The sequence below is a fragment of the Dipodomys ordii genome, unplaced genomic scaffold, assembly GCF_000151885.1.
Source record: "Dipodomys ordii isolate 6190 unplaced genomic scaffold, Dord_2.0 Scaffold98, whole genome shotgun sequence".
NCBI classification, from domain to species: Eukaryota; Metazoa; Chordata; class Mammalia; order Rodentia; family Heteromyidae; genus Dipodomys; species Dipodomys ordii.
Window position 1 is genome coordinate 2,992,261 of NW_012267314.1, and position 18,112 is coordinate 3,010,372.

Below are 18,112 nucleotides of genomic sequence, written 5' to 3' on the forward strand. Positions count from 1 at the left end.
TCAACTTTAATTTTCAAATTATATTTTGCAAACATGTATATTTAAGTCTTTTTCAGTTTTTAAACTTCTGAACATACAATGTTATCCCAAGAAAACAGTATACAATCTGTAAACCTTTAGTAATTTTTCATTTGCTACAATTGCAAGTATAACTCAATAAAGCTGATACCAAAAAACTTGCTTCAGATCATCTTTGCAAAACATACAATACATCAGTTATAAGTATCATTTCCAAATTCCAGGCTTTGATTTCTTCGTTAATATTATAAAAAGCTATTACTGTTTCAGGTATAATCTTTCCAACTGAAGACGATATCATTTCACATTGGTTAATGAGGATATTCTAGATCTTGTCTGCAGAGGAAACAATATGGAAGACAACAGTGTTGCCCTAGGAGCTTACCAATCAGTCTGCAGATTAACTTGATTGCTTTAACAAAAGCTCTAAGATGGCCAGGTGCTGGTGGTTCATGCCTGTACTCCTAGTTACTCAAGAGGCTGAGATCTGAGGATTGTAGCTGCAAGCTAGCTCAGGCTGGAAAGTACCAAGTACATGAGACTCCTATCCAATGAGCCACCAGAAATCCAAAAGTAGAGCCATGGCTCTAAGTGGTAGAGCTCTAGTCTTGAGCAAAAATGCTCAGGGACTGGGCCCAGGTTCTGAGTTCAAGCCTCTGGCCAACAAAAAATTTAAAAAAAAACACAAGGAAAAAAAGTTCTAAAATGACTAAAGGAATGATCTTAAACACCAATGGTTCATGTTTGTAATATACTATATGTACAACTTGAAGTTCACTTTTTCTTCATCACATCTTAATCTCATTTTTATTGTATTTAAGTTTTATCACTTTAAGTCTGTTGATTTACACCTGTTCTCACAGCACTGGCTGTATTAAAATGATTGCACATGCAGTCCTTACTAACAGAACTGTCTGGACACAAGATTCACCTGGGAATATAGTAGAGGAACACCAGGGACTTAGAACAATAAGCGTGATTTCCAGTAATATTTCTTTCTCTCATGATGGGGGGTAGGTACATCATTTGTCCTCTCTAAATCTGTTTCTTTATATCTAAATGAAGAATATTAATTGAGAGGATGTTACATATAATTTATAGAGGTATGACAGCTCAGTAATAATCTTCACTTTTCAAGAACACCTTCAAAAATGTAGGTACCATTTCTGTTTTTTAGAAATATACTTAAAAGGGCTAGGAAGGTGGCTCAGTGATAGAGTGTTTTCCTTGTATGCATGAGGACCTGGGTTTGATTCCTCAGCATCAAATAAGCGGAAAAAGCTGGAAGTGGTGCCGTGGCTCATGTAGTAAAGCTCTATCTTTGAGCTGGAGAGCTGAGGGACAGTGCCCAGGCCCAGAGTTCAGGCCCCATGACCAACAACAACAACAAAAAAAGAAATATACTTAAATATTTTATTATTCTTACATAAACTACAACCAAGCTTATTTTAAGGTGAAGTTACATCAGTGGTTTTAATATTCAAATCACTGTGTTCAGTTCATTAGCATCCCACCAAATCTAGAAACATTATTTTTTCTAGTCTAGAAATGTTCCTTTCAAATATATGTACAATTTTAGATATAAATATAATAGAAGTAAAAAATGTTCCCCATGATAGAAATAATATAAAATCAAGTAACTTAAATTTATAAATGGCTAAAAGTAAGTTAATTAGAGACTAAGCATTAGAAGACTTCCTTTTTAATAGGAATATGATTTTCTTTTAACTATTTTACCATGAATTTGTGAAAAGAAAAATTAATGAAAGTGGTTATGTGTTCATAAATTTTTCATTAATTTTTATGCTTTTATTTATTTTTTGGTCAGTAGTGGAGTTGAACTCTGGGCCTGAGTGCTGTCCCTCAGCTCTTCAGCTCAAGGCTAGCGCTCTACCACTTGAGCCACAGCGCCACTTCTGGCTTTTTTCTTTTTGCTTATGTGGTGCTGAGGAATCGAACCCAGGGCCTTGAGCATGCAAGGCAAGCGCTCTACCACTGAGCCACCTTCTCAGCCCTCATTAATTTTTTTCACTTACTTGGGACACAAGAAATAAACCAATGTTGATTCGTTAAGTCTATATTCAGATTTCCTTAGTTTTAACTTACGACTCGTCCCCGAATCCCATTCAGTTCCATAGTACATTTAGTTGTCATGTCTCTAGGCTCCTTTAAATTGTGAGTTTCTCAAATCTTTCCCTGTTCTGACTACCTTGACAATTTTGAGGAGTTCTGGTCTGATATTTCTCAGAATATCATTCTGTTGGGACCAGTTGTTTTTCTCATGAATGGGAGGTTTTGGATGTGGGAAGGAATAGTGCTATCCCTATCAGATGACATCAAAGGTACAAGCCACTAGTATGGTGATTATCATGAGAATTTCTAAAATTTCAGGTTCTCTAGCTGTTTATGTCCATGGAGGTGCTTGATGTATTGCCAAGTAGACTTTTCTGCTATAAGTTAATAGGTTCTATGGATCCCTAAGGGGGCTGGGAAGGTGGATCAGTAGTAGAGTAGTAGAGTGTTTGCCTTACATGCCATGAGGCCCTGGGTTCGATTCCTCAGTACCACATAAGCAGAAAAGGCTGGAAGTGGCACTGTGGCTCAAGTGGTAGAGTGACAACCTTGAGCTGAAGAGCTGAGAGACAGTTCCCAGGCACAGAGTTCAGGCTCCATGACCCACAAAAAGAAAAAGAAAAAAAAAGATCCCTAAGGTGTGCTACGAAGAAAATACAATGAACTGGAAAGTGATATAGGATACAATTCCAAAGGAGTTGAATGTTCACTTAATAGAGATGAAAGATATTGTTTTAACTTCAGACTATCTACCTTTACCACACTTTGAGTATTAAAGATCTCCATCTTTCTTATTGTATGATATTTATAATCATTTTACTACTTTTCTATATGTGCTCCACTGAACAATGTACACAGTATTGAAGTAATGTTTAAAAAATAACTTGATATTTCTTCCCTGGCTTTAGCCTAGTTGTTGCCATAAATACAATGTCCTGTATGTGATTTTAAGATACTAAAATGAATTTCAATGCATTTAATTCTGTAAAATTTATTGTATTGAACATGCATATTTTCTTACTACCATGTTCATTATATTTACTAATCTGTATTTTGGGTTCAACCAGTATTTCTTACTGGACTATACAGAAGTTTTGAATGCATGAATAAACTTACAAAGACCATGCTTGGTAATTTTGTGATGCCAAATTAACTGTAGGTATTTAACAATTGAATAGAAAATTCAAGTTGTTTTTCCTCTAATTTAAATTTTTATGGGTTTTTATTCCCCTTTTCTTGAACCTATTTTTATCATTTTATCTATGTACATTAATAGACTTCCTGAAAAATGCTAGAATTTTCACCATGTAATAGAATTTGGGCATGACAATGATATAAGAAAATTCAGAAGTCTCTATATTTTGAATTTTTAATAAGTCAACAGCTGTTTTCATTTAACTACATTATGGAAACCTATGGATATCATTGTAAAATGCATATGCATTACATTAACTTTCTTAAAATGTTTTGAATTAATAAAAGAATCGAATGTATCCTTAGAACAGTTATTGCTTCCTCATTGGAGTAACACTGTAGGGATAAAACAGACATTCACACGTTTAAATTGTTTGTGCACTGAAGGAAAATAAAATTCCAAATGGATTCTTTACATTTCTCTATAAGTATTGATTACAATTTTGCACCCCTTATAAATAATAAAATATATTATTGAAATAACTTCCATTTTGAGAATTCAACTGAGGGAAACATGCTGAATTCAAATTACTCACCATTTATATATTTCAGTACATATTTTTATTGTAAAGATACTGTACAAAGGGGTTACAGTTTCATGAGTAAGGTAATGAGTACATTCCTATAGAGCATTGTTACTTCCTCCTTTGTTTTTCCCCTACCACCCCTTTCACCATTTATTTCTTTGGCTAAAAAAAACATGACATATGAGTTTAGAGTTAGGGAATCAAAATTGTTCATAGAGATATAAGCAACTTGGGAGTCCTGATACTCAGATAAAATTTAAAAATTAAGATAGGTTCCAACCTTATTGTACAACAAAGCATTTTATGAAGTTCTGTGAACTTGAACACAGAAATGTACAAACTAAGGAAATATAGAGGTAATTAGTTGAAGTAAATAAGTAGCAAAACTACTTTTTTATTACTCGAGGTATATCATTTTTCCAATTCATCTTACAATTGTATATACAGTAGCACTAATAGCAACAAAGGAAATTCAATTGTGTAGAATTTTATGCTTGTTAGTTTGTTAGATGACTGAAGAATATTTTCACTTTTAAGATTTTCCACTTTTACCACGATTGTTTTATACAAAGAGCAAATTAGAAGGTCTTTCAGCACAACATTCTTCTGAACATTGAACAGCGAAGCACCACCTAATAGAGCTGTCCAAATCAGGCGGTAGGAATTCCAAGACTGATACCCTTGCATCTCCAGGAATACATTGGCTGTGCTTACCCCCTCATATCCATTTCCCTGGCGGACTGTGAACAAGTCCTTTAAAAATTGTGAAAACATGGTATCAATAATAAGTTTCAGTATTCTCAGCACCTATCCACAGGTGTCATTTGAGGGAGGAGGGAGGTAAAGGCAAAATATGGCAGAGACTATCTGAAAAATAAAGCAAAAAAGTACTGGAGGCTAAAGTGGTAGGAGCACCTGTCTAGTATGCGGAGGATGTGAGTTCAAACTCCATTATGAATAGGCATGTTTGATCAAGAAAAAGGAAGAGTAGTAAACACCCCAAATATTCTCTCTTGAGACTACTGAGAGCAGAGGACTTGGTGGCGGTGACCTCTGCCCCTGCAGTGCGCGTCCTTGGCGGTTACCACCCAGTGGCATCAGGGAACAGATCCCGCCGGTAGAACAGCAATCTGCTGCTTTCCCCGGCCAGCCCGAGTCCCCACAGGCCAGCAATACTCACCTGGGCCGACAGCCGTGCCAGGCGCCTGGGCCCGCCCCGGGCCCGCCCCATCCATTCTCTCCACCCCGCCCCTCCACTTTTGGTCCAGGACCTTCGGCATCTTTCCCACGCTTTTCCGGAAGTTTTCACCAATGCTTCCGGTTGGTCCTTTCAAGGGCGGGGGGAGGAGTTAGACTCTGGGCGGGGCGGAGCTCTCACCCTGTACCTCGTACTCCTGCACTGTCGCGAGACTTGAGGCTGTTCCCGTCGGGCACTTCCGGCTCTGGGGCCGCCGGGCGCTGGGTCTGGGGATGCGCTGCGGGCTTCTGCGGAGCGCCGTCCGGTGTCTGCGCGCCCGCCTGGCGCCCGGCCCGGGCCCCCGGGCCCTCAGCCTCGGTGGTCCGCCCCTGGAGGAGCTGTTCGCCCGCGGCGGGCCCTTGAGGACCTTACTGGATCGCCCAGAGGCCCAGTTACAGGGCCGGGGCCCCGAGTTGGTGGCTGCGGCCCGGCTTCTGAGAGAGAAGGAGCGGGAGCTGCGGGAGACCGAGGCCCTGCTGCGCGGTAAGGCCGGGCCCTGGGGGCCGGGGCGGGCCCGGGAACCGCGCGAGGCCGCGGCCCTGTCAGGCCGGGACCGGAGGTGATGGGGGCGGGCCCGGGAACCGCGCGGGACCGAGGCCCTGCTGCGCGGTCAGGCCTGGCCCTGGGGACCGGGGCGGGCCCGGGAACCGCGCGAGGCCGAGGCCCTGCTGCGCGGTCAGGCCGGGCCTGGGGCCGGGAACCCCGCGGGACCGAGGCCCTGCTGCACGGTCAGGCCGGGCCTGGGGCCGAGAACCGCGCGGGACCGAGGCCCTGCTGCGCGGTAAGGCCGGGACCGGAGGTGATGGGATCGGGCCCTGGAACCGCGCGGGACCGAGGCCCTGCTGCACGGTCAGGCCCGGACCGGAGGTGAGGGGGGCGGGGCCGGGAACCGCGCGAGACCGAGGCCCTGCTGCGCGGTAAGGCCGGGCCCTGGGGGCCGGGGCGGGCCCGGGAACCACGCGGGACAGAGACCCTGCTGCACGGTCAGGCCCGGACCGGAGGTGAGGGGGGCGGGGCCGGGAACCGCGCGGGACCGAGGCCCTGCTGCGCGGTGAGGCCGGGACCGGAGGTGATGGGAGCGGGCCCTGGAACCGCGCGGGACCGAGGCCCTGCTGCACGGTCAGGCCCGGGCCGGAGGTGAGGGGGGCGGGCCCGGGAACCGCGCGGGACCGAGGACCTGCTGCACGGTTAGGGGGCGGGGCCCTGCTGCACCGCGGCGGCCTCCCGCGTTTCCTTTGCTCGCTTCACCAAATCGCCGCCTGGACCTCCAAACCCCACCTTCACTCTCTTGCAGCCACCTTTCCTTTGGATGGGACACGAAAAACAACTAAATGCATTCATTTGTTCTTGTAGAGCCTAAGTAGGAAACTCAGTTTTTTTTTTTTAGGTGAATTCCTTCATAAGGGCGAAATTTTAGAAAAGTTTAGCTTCTTTATATATTCATCTACACAGATTTTTTTTCTTAGTTTTACAGTTACATTCTTGCGAAAATTAATATATAAAGTACTCCTAGATCATTATTGAAAGATAAAGTGCCCTTTATCTGCCGCAGTAAACCTCTTAAATCTGTTGACAATACAGCATTGCTATGATAATGTAATTCTACCTCTTAGATGAGAATGAAGATTTACGGAAACTTGCAGAAAATGAAGTCACTTTGTGTCAAAAAGAAATAAGTCAGTTGAAGCACCAGGTATGGTATTTGTGGAAATTAAGAATTTATGCCATTACTATTGATGTACTTTCTCAGAGGCTTGTAAAAATAATTGAAGAAATAATTAGTATTTAAAAAATAAACTTGGTACTTTTAAACTTTTAATATTTTTAAACTATTGAGGTGCAGTTTTCAACAATTATGTCTGATATATAGTGTTGTGTCTTGACATATCAATACATTGTAATATAATATTATTACCACTAACTGCAAACAAAATACTTAATGCTGGAAAAGACATACTTCATGCGGTCCTATTTATTATGGTAAAAGGGATAAAACAAGTCTCAAATTATCAGCATTTCCTGGAAAGGCAATAAAACAGTGGCCCATTTTTTCCTCCTGTGTTTTTAAGGAGATGGAAAATTGGGGAAGAGAGGTTATAGAGCCGAGAGCACACAGTAATTATGTCTTTATCTTTGTGTCCAGTACTGTTAGCCAGTTCTGGCCTTCAAATATTACAAGTTTTCTCTTCCTTATAAGAAAGCTTAAAGAAACACAAATGCAACTTGAGTGGTTTTTTTTGTTTTGTGTTTTTTGCTCTTGTCTTGTGGCTTGAACTCTGGGCCTGAGAACTGTCCCTGAGCTCTTCAGCTCAAGGCAAGTGCTCTACCATTTGCGCCACAGCTGCACTTCCAGTTTTCTGGTGGTTAATTGGAGGTAAGAGTCACAGACTTTCCTGCCCATGCTGGCTTTGAACTGTGATCCTCAGATCTCAGCTCCCTGAGTAACTAGGATTACAGGCCTGAGCCACCAGTGCCCGGATTAAGTGCTTTTATTTGAGGCCCTACCAGGCCTTAAATTTGAATAGAGCTAGAATCTTCTTTTGCATTTTACATAAGGTATAATGCCTCACTTACAAGCACTTAATTCCTATTCACTGAATAGAGGACTAATAAAAAGCACATAAGAACTTCAAGAAGAAATAAGCCTTCAAGTTTTAGATGAATTTTATATCATTTATAATATCATTGTAATGTTAATATTTTGTGGAAGTTATGCATTTCTAGTTGTAAGATGGTTGAACAATATTAAACAGCATTAAATGAATTGCTAAGAGAAATTTATCATAGATTACATTTTAAATAATTCTTTATTATAGCAGGGGCATTACTCTTTTAATTTACAGATTATCTTACTTTTGGTTCCCTCAGAAGAAACAGATGAAAATGATTTGATCCTGGAGGTAACTGCAGGAGTTGGGGGTCAGGAGGCAATGTTGTTTACTTCAGAGATATTTGATATGTATCAGCAATATGCTTCATTTAAAAGATGGCATTTTGAAATCCTGGAATACTTTCCAAGTGAAATAGGTCAGTAAACCAGTCAATTTGCTTTGGCAAAGTATTAATTTAATTCATCCACATGTATCTTAGCAAGATCCTGACTTGAACTTATTTGTCAGCAAGTCAAAAGAGTGTTATGTTCATTATTTACCTAATAACTTGGAATGTCAACATATATTGAAAAGGCTGCAAAAAACGATAGGCATTCAGTAATAATCATTGACTAATAATGGTGTTTAAAGAAGTCATTTTGCTAGGTCACTGATGTCAGTTTTGCACCATACATGCATGTTTAGCAGTTGAAAGCAGTAAAGATTACATATTAAAGCATTGAACATGATAGACTTGCTAATTGTTTGCATTCTCTGTGATTATATTCTTTTGTGGTTCAATTTTTCTATTTATTTCAAAATAGTAGATGTGATGGACAGGTATTTATATGTAGAATTTATATATAGAAATACTAAGAAGAATTCTATTTTCGCTGTATTTTCAAGGTGGCCTTCGACATGCATCTGCCAGCATTGGGGGATCAGATGCCTATAAACACATGAAATATGAAGGAGGGGTACACAGAGTACAGCGAGTACCAAAGACCGAGAAGCAAGGCCGCGTACATACTAGCACCATGACAGTGGCAATCTTGCCCCAACCTACTGAGGTAATATTCTGGACTTAGCAAAATGGTTACCTTTAATCAGCCACACTCAAGAGTTTACTGAATTTTCTTATCTTGGTATTTCTCACATTTTGCATTGCTGTTGACAGTTTATTGTATCTTAGCACAAAACATGTAACTTTACAACAAATGGTAAGAATTTAAATATACAAATGAGCCAGTCTTGCATAGACATTGTGAAACCGTCTTCCTAGGTAAAATAGAACAGGCTGTGATTGTCTTCAGAATGACTTTGCTTTGTGTGAATTTTTGTTATGCTTTTCCTTCTCATGAAAAGTGTGATAGGAAACTTGTGTTTTTCAGGAATTAGTATGAATTTTTTGAGAAGAAAGATTGAGGCTTTCTATTATTAATTTTGAGTTCTGTAAGAGGGTTGAAGAAATTTTTTTTCTAGGTCTGATTTGTCTAAGAAGCCTAGAGAAGGAATAGAACAGTTGTAGGAGACAACAGTTGTAGTTGTAGTTGGCAGGAGTCACTTTGATTTGAAGCATCTTGGAGATAGTTGGAGCTTTTAAGAAATAGGAGGAAACTGGAGTCATATATCATCTAATGTTTCTAGCAACAGTTGGGGGGGAGTTGTGTGAGGGAACATAAGGTTTAGGAATTGTAGCATTCTTATTTCCAGGAGCAGTCCGTAGTTCCCAGAAATAATACAGATGATATACAGAATTTTAAGTCAAATTTTTCTTCATAGATTAATCTGGTGATTAATCCAAAAGATTTGAGAATTGACACTAAACGAGCCAGTGGAGCTGGGGGTCAACATGTAAACACTACAGACAGTGCTGTCCGGATACTTCATCTTCCAACAGGTGTGTACTTTTGCTATTTAAGCCTTTGGAGAAAAAACAAAATTTTGAAGGATCTGACTAATTTTCTTTGAAAATTCCTGTTATCAAAGGAATATATACTAGAAGGACTATTGCCAATAACTTGGTTTATTTAGATTCTTTAGCTGATACTCTGCAAAGCCAGACAGAAGCGGGGTCTTCAAGTGGATTTCTACATTAGTGACTGTGCTCTAAATCACTGGTCTTAATCACTTGGGGGACTGGACAACATAGTCTCCTTTGAGAAAATGGAAGTGTTGGACTTCCACCTAGAACACATACTATAAGCCAGTTTTGACCAAGCATCACCAAAAAAAAAAAAAACTAATGCAAGAAATTTCGAAAAGAAAAAAATTTTAAATTCCTACATTCACCTTGCTCAGCTCACTTAGTATAAAGAACCTCAGTCAGACCTACGGTTTCTCCTGATATTTAAATCCCTATCATCTGCCTAGCTTTTCCCTGTCCTGAAAGTATGTCTCTCTAAAAGCAAATATTACAACCACTTAAAACATTTCAAAAAAACTGGTTGTTCCCTGATGCATTAAGACATACCTCAAATTGTTTAAAAAAATAGCAGAGGGGTGAATGTTTTCAGATAGGGAACAGGGGCAAAAGAAATCCTCAAAAATATTAAGTATTACATGTAGGATTTTGAGCTAATATATATGCTATTTATTTTTAATTGGTAGTCCTGGGGTATGAACTCTCAGGGCTTTGTTGCATGCTTGCTAGCAGATTGTACTACTTGAACCATACCTCCAGCCAGTTTATTAGTGTATACTGTATATGCATATGTATTTCTCCTCAGTAGCTTTTTTTGTTTTATCTGAGGAAATGGGCAAACTACTAAATCTAAATGTTTTGTCTAGTATCTACCTTTAATATATGAAATGCTTTGTGTTATAGCTCAGACTTAAATGTTGAGTTGTTTCGTAAGGGTTACAAAATTGTTAGAGCTTTAAATATGTTATATAGTCCTGTTTTTCTCTTCACTTGAAGGTAGAAGAAAAAGGATGAGAAGGGAATATTCCTTGGTAATAAATAAAATTCTTTCATACTCCTAACACTATTCAGGTATTGTTTCTGAGTGCCAGCAAGAGAGATCACAACTGAAAAACAGAGAAACAGCTATGAAAAAGCTGCGTGCAAAGCTGTACAGCATGTATCTGGAGGAAGAAACAAGTAAAAGATACAGTGCTAGGAAAGTCCAGGTAAAATGAACCTTAATGCTTTGAAGAATATAAAATGGTTCTAGATTAATTCAGGTTTATTTTTTGTTGTTGTTGTTATTGGTCATGAGGCTTGAACTGGGGTCTGAATTGAGGCCTGGGTGCTGTCTCTGAGCTCTTTTGCTCAAGGCTGGCACACTACTACATTGAACCACAGTACCACTTCCAGTTTTCTGGTGGTTATTTGGAGATAAGAGGCTAACAGACTTGCTTGCTTGTGCTGGCTTTGAACTGTGATCCTCAGATTTCAGCATCCCAAGTCTCTAGGATTGCAGGTGAGCCACTGGCACCTGGCTTGAATTCGTGTTTTATATGTAAAATTATTTCCATATATTGGTCCAATAAGAAAACAAGTAGCTTAAATACAGGCTATACCTGCTGGGTAATAATTTTACACCTTTACCCGATTTTCTGTATCCAAAGAAGTTTTTCTCAGACTTTGTCAAAGTACTGAAAAAAAGATGCACTGAATCCCCATTTTATTTTGGTCCTGGGGTTTCAACTCAGGACCTATGTGCTATCCCTGAGTTGCTTTTGCTCAAGTCTAGCACTCTATACCACTTGAGCCGCTGCTGCTTCCAGCTTTTTTGGTAGTTTTCTGGAGATAAGAATCTCACCCAGACTGGCTTCAAATCAAGATCATCAGATCTTAGTCTCCTGAATAGCTAGGATTATAGGTGTGAGTGGCTTCTAAACCCATTTACTTTTACTTCTTGAAATTATGGAAGCTGGAAAGCAAACTACTGTCATTTTCTAGTTGCTATTTTATACCTTACAGAGTCTTCATAGGACTTTCTCAATATGGGATCATTTATCACCTCGTCACCCTCAAGATGTCTATATTCATTCACAGAAATTATGTTTATGATCTACTAACATACCGTGTCTTCCAGCTCTCATTATGTAGGAGGTAGTATTTGAATTTTACAAACATGAAAATTAAAGTTTAGAGTTAATAAGTTACCTAAAGTCAGAGCATTGAATTCACAGAGAAGAAGCATATAAACATTAACTTGTGTGATTTTAAAAAACACATTTTTTTTTCTTTATCATATGAACCCTATGTTATTTGGGGACTCAGTATGTTTGAAACTTGGTTTTAGCACTGTGAGTCATTGCAAATCAAAAACCTCGTACCAAAGTTAGCTAAACTTGTAAGCTTAAGATATCTGAATCTAACTGCATCTCATGTCTTTTCTTATATATCTAGGTTGGAACTAAAGGAAGATCAGAGAAAATAAGAACATACAATTTTCCACAGAACCGGGTCACAGATCATAGAATAAACAAATCACTGCATGATCTGGAAGGTTTTATGCAAGGAGACTGTCTGCTGGATGAACTCATACAGTCACTGAAGGACTATGCTGATTATGAATCTTTAGTAGAAGTCATTTCCAAAAAGACTTAAGTTGATTTGTACTCATGCTTTTCATAAAATGAGGAAAAATTTTTAGTAGCTAGTTGTTTGTGTGTAAATATACAAATCTTGGGGAAATGATTTTTATGTAAGGCTTTTGGTGTGTGAACAAAATTTGGCTTGACTTAAAAAAAATTCCACATTTAGCCGGGCGCCGTGGCTCACGCCTATAATCCTAGCTACTCAGGAGGCTGAGATCTGAGGATTGCAGTTCAAAGCCAGCTCGGGCAGGAAAGTCCATGAGAGTCTTATCTCCAATAAACCACTAGAAAACTGGAAGTGGCGCTGTGGCTCACATGGTAGAGCGCTTGCCTTGAGCTGAAGAGCGCAGGACAGTGCCCAAGCCCAGAGTTCAAGCCCCATGACTGAGAAAAAATTCCACACTTAAAATATTGTCTTAGGAGATAAACCATGTTATTAGTTAACTGTTAATAGACTTAATGATTACAAAGGTATAAAGGTAAATGTTGATATACTAGAATGGAGAGTACCCTAGTAGGACTGGAAAAGATTATTCAGTGAAAGCATACACTTTTGAAAGTGGGCTCCTGTTTCCTCATAATGGAGCTTGCCTTGGGTTTTTCTGAGCCAGAGCTGCTGTGCAGCTGGTGAATGAGTCTTGCAGGTAGTCCCTTAGGACTAGAAAACAAGTCCCTCCCTCCCCCAATCAGTGTGTGAGCAAAATTTGGATGGTAAGCCTTACTGAATTTCTGCATCAGGTTCTCCATAGAAGCAGAATAGGGTGTGTATAGATTTACTGCAACAATTAGCTCCTGTTATTGAGACCGATGAGTCAAAATCTGCAGTGTAAAAGAATGTTAAGAGACCCAGGAAGAATCGTAAGGCAGTCTGCTTAATGTCTTGCTTAGAGAGGAGGCTGTTATTTGGTACCACATGGACCTTCAACCGGTTGGATGAAATCTACTGACATGAAGCACTGTTTTACTCAGAATTCACTTATTTAAATACAGAAATACACAAAAATGTGTTAGCAAATATGTGGGTACCCATGGCTGGCCAAGTAGATGAAAGTTACCAGTACCTAAGGATGACCCAGTAGCTGTGCCACAGAATAGAAGTGAAGTCTTGCTTGCACTGTTCCTCCCATTGCCCTGGACTAACAGTTTACTATAGTGCTGGCTGGCTAAAAAGAAATGTACAGCTTGCTCTGGTTTGAATGCACATGCTCCAAACTCCAGGTGTGGCCATTGTGGCAGTATTAAGACCCTGAGTCCCACAATAAGTCATGAGAGTTCACCCTCGTCAGTGGTGTTAATGCCTTCAGAAAAGAATCTTTTTAAGCCAGGTGCTTGTGGCTCATGCCTGTAATTCTAGCTACTTGGGAAGGTGAGAGCTGAGGATCTTATTTCAAAGCCAGCTTGGGCAGAAAAGTTTGTGTATCTAATTAATCACCAAAAAGCTGAAAGTGGGTGCCTCATATGTACAGTGCCTTGAGCAAAGGAAATTCAGGGATAGTACCCAGGCCCTGTGTTCAAACCCCAAGACCAGCAACACAGGAGTTGCAGCGAAGCCGGGCGCCAGAGGTTCATGCCTGTAATCCTAGCTAATCAGGCTGAGAAATGAGGATCACAGTTCAAAGCCAGCCTGGGCAGGAAAGTCCTTGAGACTTATCTCCAATAAACCACTAGGAAACCAGAAGTGGTGCTGTGGCTCAAGCAGTAGAGAGCTCAGGGACAGCGCCCAAGCCCAGAGTTCAAGCCCCACGACCTACTGGAAAAAAAAATGTTGCAGCTTTTGGCTAGCTTGCATTCAGCTATATGAAAATGCAGGAGGGCACTGAGACAACAGGTGACAGCACCTTGGTCTTGAACTCTGAAGTCTGCAGGCCTGTGAGAAGTGAGTGTCTGTTCTTTATAACTTACCTCAATGCAGTATTAGGTTACAGCAACACAAATGGATGAAGACCAGGGTCTGGCTGTGCAGTGGGTGGCCAGTGTTGCTCAGAGGCAGTAAATCTCACTGGCAACAGCATACTCACTGCCTCTTTCAGTAATATGTTTTCATACTTGGTTAGTGTTGGAAATAAATTGCAAAGGTCAACATTTCACCCTTAAATATTTCAGACTTCACTTTCAGTAAATGGCATTTGTCACTTAGCAAAATTCACAGTAAATCCAAAATACCTTTTTTTTCTTTTTGGTGACAGTATCGGGGCTTGAACTTGGGGCCTGAGTGTTATACCTTAGCTTTTCAATCAAGTTTGGAACTCTATCACTTGAGCCCCTTTTGACTGGGCTTTCCTGCCCTGTTGGCTTCCATGCATGATCCTCAGATTTCAGCTTCCTGAGTAGCTAGGATTACAGATGTGAGCCACCTAAGCCTAGTTCTAAAATTAAATATTCAGTAATTCAAATTTCTCCAGTCCTCCCTCAAATGTGTTAGAACTGCTTCACACAAAGATCTAGGTTATGGATCAGATTTGGTGGGTTTCTCTCACATTTCTTGAATTTGGAACCGGCCGCCAATTCCTTTTGCCTTATAAGCCTTTTTCATGATAGTACACAGAGTGCATTTGAGCTAGATGCTTATGTTGTCATTTCACTTGTGCAGGTCCATAGTGTCTTTCAAGCTGGAGGCTAGAGCTTACAAGTGACCAGTTTATCTACTCTCTTTCTTGTGACTCATAACTTGTCTCTAAATATGTGCTTGACCACATGTAGAACATTTCAGGTACTCCATAACAAAAGTGTAAATAGCTGAATTTCTGAGTTTTTTTTTTAAACGTAAGAGCTCTATTGTTATTTTAAAACTCCATAATAGTTACCAGTTCCACTTAGGAGCTAATGCATATTACGTTTATGGTAGTTGCAACAAAGTAAGAATTCCAGATAAGATAATTTCAGTTATAGGTTGAAAAGAATTGCCCCTTAGTATTTTTCATCTCTATCTCTGAAGATAAAAGAGGTGATATACATGATCTCTAAGGTCAAACAGGATAATAGGTATCATGCCCCTGGCATAACAGCCAAGTGCACAGACTACATGCCTGTGGGTGTTGATATTGGAGCCTGAACTCAGGACCTTGAGCTCTCCCTTGGCTTTTTGCTCTATGTTGACACCCTACCACTTGAACTGCTCCTCCAATTTTAGCTTCATGATTTATGGGATAAAGAATCCTGTATTTGTTTGAGCTGGCTTGGGACCGGAACCCTCAGATCTCAGCTTCTTGAGTAATTAGGATTATAGGCCTGGCCACCAGTGCCTGGCTTCTGAGTCTCCCCAGCTGAGAAATTTGACTTCTTGGTTCTAAGCACAATCAGGTGTTCCTCTGGAGTCTTCCAGGTCTGCAGGACTGTCAGTCTAGTAATCAATTAACTTCTAATACAACCACCATAAAATGAACCTAACCCTAAAGTCATTTTGAGAACTAAATGCTAATATTAACTTTTTTACAGCACATAGAAGAAACCTAGTATGATTTTAATAAACTCATTCAACAAAGCATCTTGTTAAATTCTTACAACTACAAAGCACTATCAGAAAAACTCTAAACTTTACATGCAATATCCTACAAGATCCGGCTTCTTACCTCTCGACTCATCTCTTTTTAGTGAGTTCTACCACACTTTCTAGCCTTCTCTCTACTGATTATAGAGGTCTTTGTATTGCCAGCTCAACATTCAGATGATGGTTCAAAGATGGTGAAATTTTTCTGAGCATCCAAGTCCTTAACCTATCTCCAAGAATGGAGATAGGTACCTCAGTACAGCATACTTTTTTTTTCTTCAGTCCCTTCACTTACTGGCATCCTTTTTCTCATTTGCATATAAGGAGTCATTCAAGCCTTTTCTGCTTTGGGAACGTTAGGACTTAGAACCAGCGCCAGGCTAGAATAAGAGCATGTGCCGTGAGTGCAAAATGTAATGCACTGATCGATGCGACATTGAGTTGTTTTGGAGGGTTTGTCCTGTGGGCCAGTGCTGGGACCGCACTCTCCCTGGCCTGCAGGGGGCTGGCTCGATGCTCTTCCGCTTAAGCCACGCCTCCAGCCCCTGATGCAACGTTTTAAAAAATGAAAACGAATGCAAACATCTCTACTGTGAACAACGTGTAAGAAAATTTAAAAAATAACGGCCGATCCACCCAGCCCTTCGGACTCATTCACCCCGCCTCCCGCAAGGTGTCACCAACTAGACTGAACACAACTGGCAGTCGAACATTCTCCGGAGGCTGACGACAAAGGGCGGTGTGTGTGCCAGTTCTCCCCAGAGCCGGCCTAGGGGAGGCGGGGCGCGATGTCTGGCTGGACGGGTGGGTGTGGCAGGCAAAGGATGGGCGCAGAGAACGTTCCCACGCCGACGCGGGGCACGTGCAGTGTCACTAATAACAGTAACAGGGAATTCGTTCCCGTACAAAAAATACTCAGGGCAGTGTGTGTGCGTGCGTGTGCGTGTGTGTGCGCGCGTGCGTGGGGATCTTGGGGCTTGAACCCGCTCAGGCTTTCGAGCTCAAGGCTGGTGCTTTTACACTCTGAGCCACACCTACACTTCCAGCCTTTGGTGGTTAACTGGAGATAGAAGTCCCCCCCGCCCCCCGGTTCTCCTGCGCGGGCTGGCTTTGAACCGCGATCCTCACATCTCAGCCTCCTGAGCAGCCAGGAGGACAGCCGTGAGCCACTGGGTTTTTAGTGAACGTTTAGGAGGGAGGCTTTAGCCTCTAGAGATAGAAAGGAAGGGAAAGGAGAGCGTAACCACAAAGTCATGCACCTAGCGCGGCACATAAGGGGGAAAATACAAAGTTACCCGATTTACAAGGACGCTGCAGCCCCACCCCAGCCCGGCCGGAAGGCCCGCCCACCCGGCCGCCGCCTCCGTCCCGCGCACACCTCCGCGGCGCTACCTGCCCGCGCTCCGCACCCCGCCCCGCCCTCGGAGGGAAACGCGGGGCCCCAGTGCGCAGTCGCCAACCCGCCAAGCCAGCGGCCACCGCCTACCTACAGCGCCTGCGCAGAAGCACTGGCCCGTGGGAGGGGCGAGTTTAGGAGGGAGAGAGGAGCGCGCCTAAATCCTAGAGAGGCGGACTGCAGGGGCTGGGGGCGGGGAGGGCGCGTCTTCCGGAAAGTCTTTCTGCCCGACCACCGGAGTCGCCGCTGTCGGATCTTTCACTTGTAAAATGACCGGAGAAAGAAGGGTGTCCTTAGTGCTCGTCAGAGACCTTGAAGCAGAAGCCGGAGATACCCGCGGGCTGAAGTTAGGATTTTCAGAAGGCCGGGTCTGGAGTCGGCGAAGGGAAGCGCGGCGGCTGTCCGCATGCGTGGTACGCTCCCTCCGCGTGGGGCCAGGCGGCGGGCTCCGATCCTCAGAGACCCCGCCCCCGCCTCAGCATCTTTCCGGACCGCCGGAGCCGGACCTGATGGAAGGAGGCTGGGCTTCGCGGCGAGGCCCCGCCTTCGCGCCTTCCAATTGGACGCAAGCGAGAGAGTCCCCGCCCGTCTCCTTCCTATTGGTGCGCGCGTACGAACGACGTTTCCTATTGGGTCGCTCAGATTTGGGCACCAAATTCAAAGATTTTAAAAGTACCAGCTGGCGCCTTTTAAGAGTTTCAGGTCTGAGCAGCGGCTGGCCGGCAGAGCCTCCGCATTCCTTCACCTGAGGTGGACCCGGCGGACCCTGCGTCCCCTGGCATGAGCCGGCGACGCTGCAGCTGCATCGCACAGCCCCCCGTCGGCTCCTGCTCCTGCCCGTGCAGCTCCAGCTCGGTCACCGCCGCCGGGCGCCTTCGCCCCTCAGAGAGTAAGTGCGGGGCGCGCATCGCGGGGTGCGGGGCAAGGGAGGCGCCTCGTCGCCGGTGCCCCTCGTCCTGCTGGGCCTGGCGCGAGCATCGCGGGGCCTCGCGGCGGCCGGAGTCGGAGGGAGAGACCCGGGTGGGCCGGGAGCTCCGA

General features: G+C 42.8%; 2 protein-coding genes across 4 annotated transcripts in view; both read left to right on the top strand.

The window, feature by feature from the left end:
* The first annotated feature begins 5,258 nt into the window (after positions 1-5,258).
* Mtrf1l (mitochondrial translational release factor 1-like) lies at positions 5,259-12,249 on the top strand. Of its 3 annotated transcripts, none has more exons than XM_013027018.1 (7): positions 5,259-5,532; positions 6,663-6,742; positions 7,893-8,076; positions 8,547-8,710; positions 9,423-9,540; positions 10,636-10,772; positions 12,001-12,249. In XM_013027018.1, exons 1-7 carry the CDS (start codon positions 5,283-5,285, stop codon positions 12,199-12,201), a joined length of 1,134 nt encoding a protein of 377 aa, XP_012882472.1. In that variant the 5' UTR covers positions 5,259-5,282; the 3' UTR covers positions 12,202-12,249. The 3 variants fall into 3 exon arrangements, with proteins under 3 accessions (XP_012882472.1, XP_012882473.1, XP_012882474.1); XM_013027019.1 differs by lacking the exon at positions 5,259-5,532 and adding an exon at positions 5,945-5,966 and having other exon boundaries at positions 7,918-8,076; XM_013027020.1 differs by lacking the exon at positions 5,259-5,532 and adding an exon at positions 5,951-5,966.
* A 5,513-nt stretch (positions 12,250-17,762) lies between these two features.
* The window catches only part of Fbxo5 (F-box protein 5), a 9,670-nt gene continuing 9,320 nt past the window's right edge, over positions 17,763-18,112 (top strand). The window contains exon 1 of the mRNA XM_013026923.1: positions 17,763-17,963. Within this exon, the coding sequence (XP_012882377.1) occupies positions 17,855-17,963 (109 nt within the window). The 5' untranslated portion in view covers positions 17,763-17,854. The remainder of the gene's footprint in view (positions 17,964-18,112) is intronic.

Bases quoted from the DNA above. Each gene is read 5' to 3' on its own strand.
- Mtrf1l (XM_013027018.1), top strand. From the start codon at position 5,283: ATGCGCTGCGGGCTTCTGCGGAGCGCCGTCCGGTGTCTGCGCGCCCGC. The intron at 8,077-8,546 runs GTCAGTAAACCA...TGTATTTTCAAG, and splicing joins ATACTTTCCAAGTGAAATAG to GTGGCCTTCGACATGCATCT. The intron at 10,773-12,000 runs GTAAAATGAACC...TTATATATCTAG, and splicing joins ACAGTGCTAGGAAAGTCCAG to GTTGGAACTAAAGGAAGATC.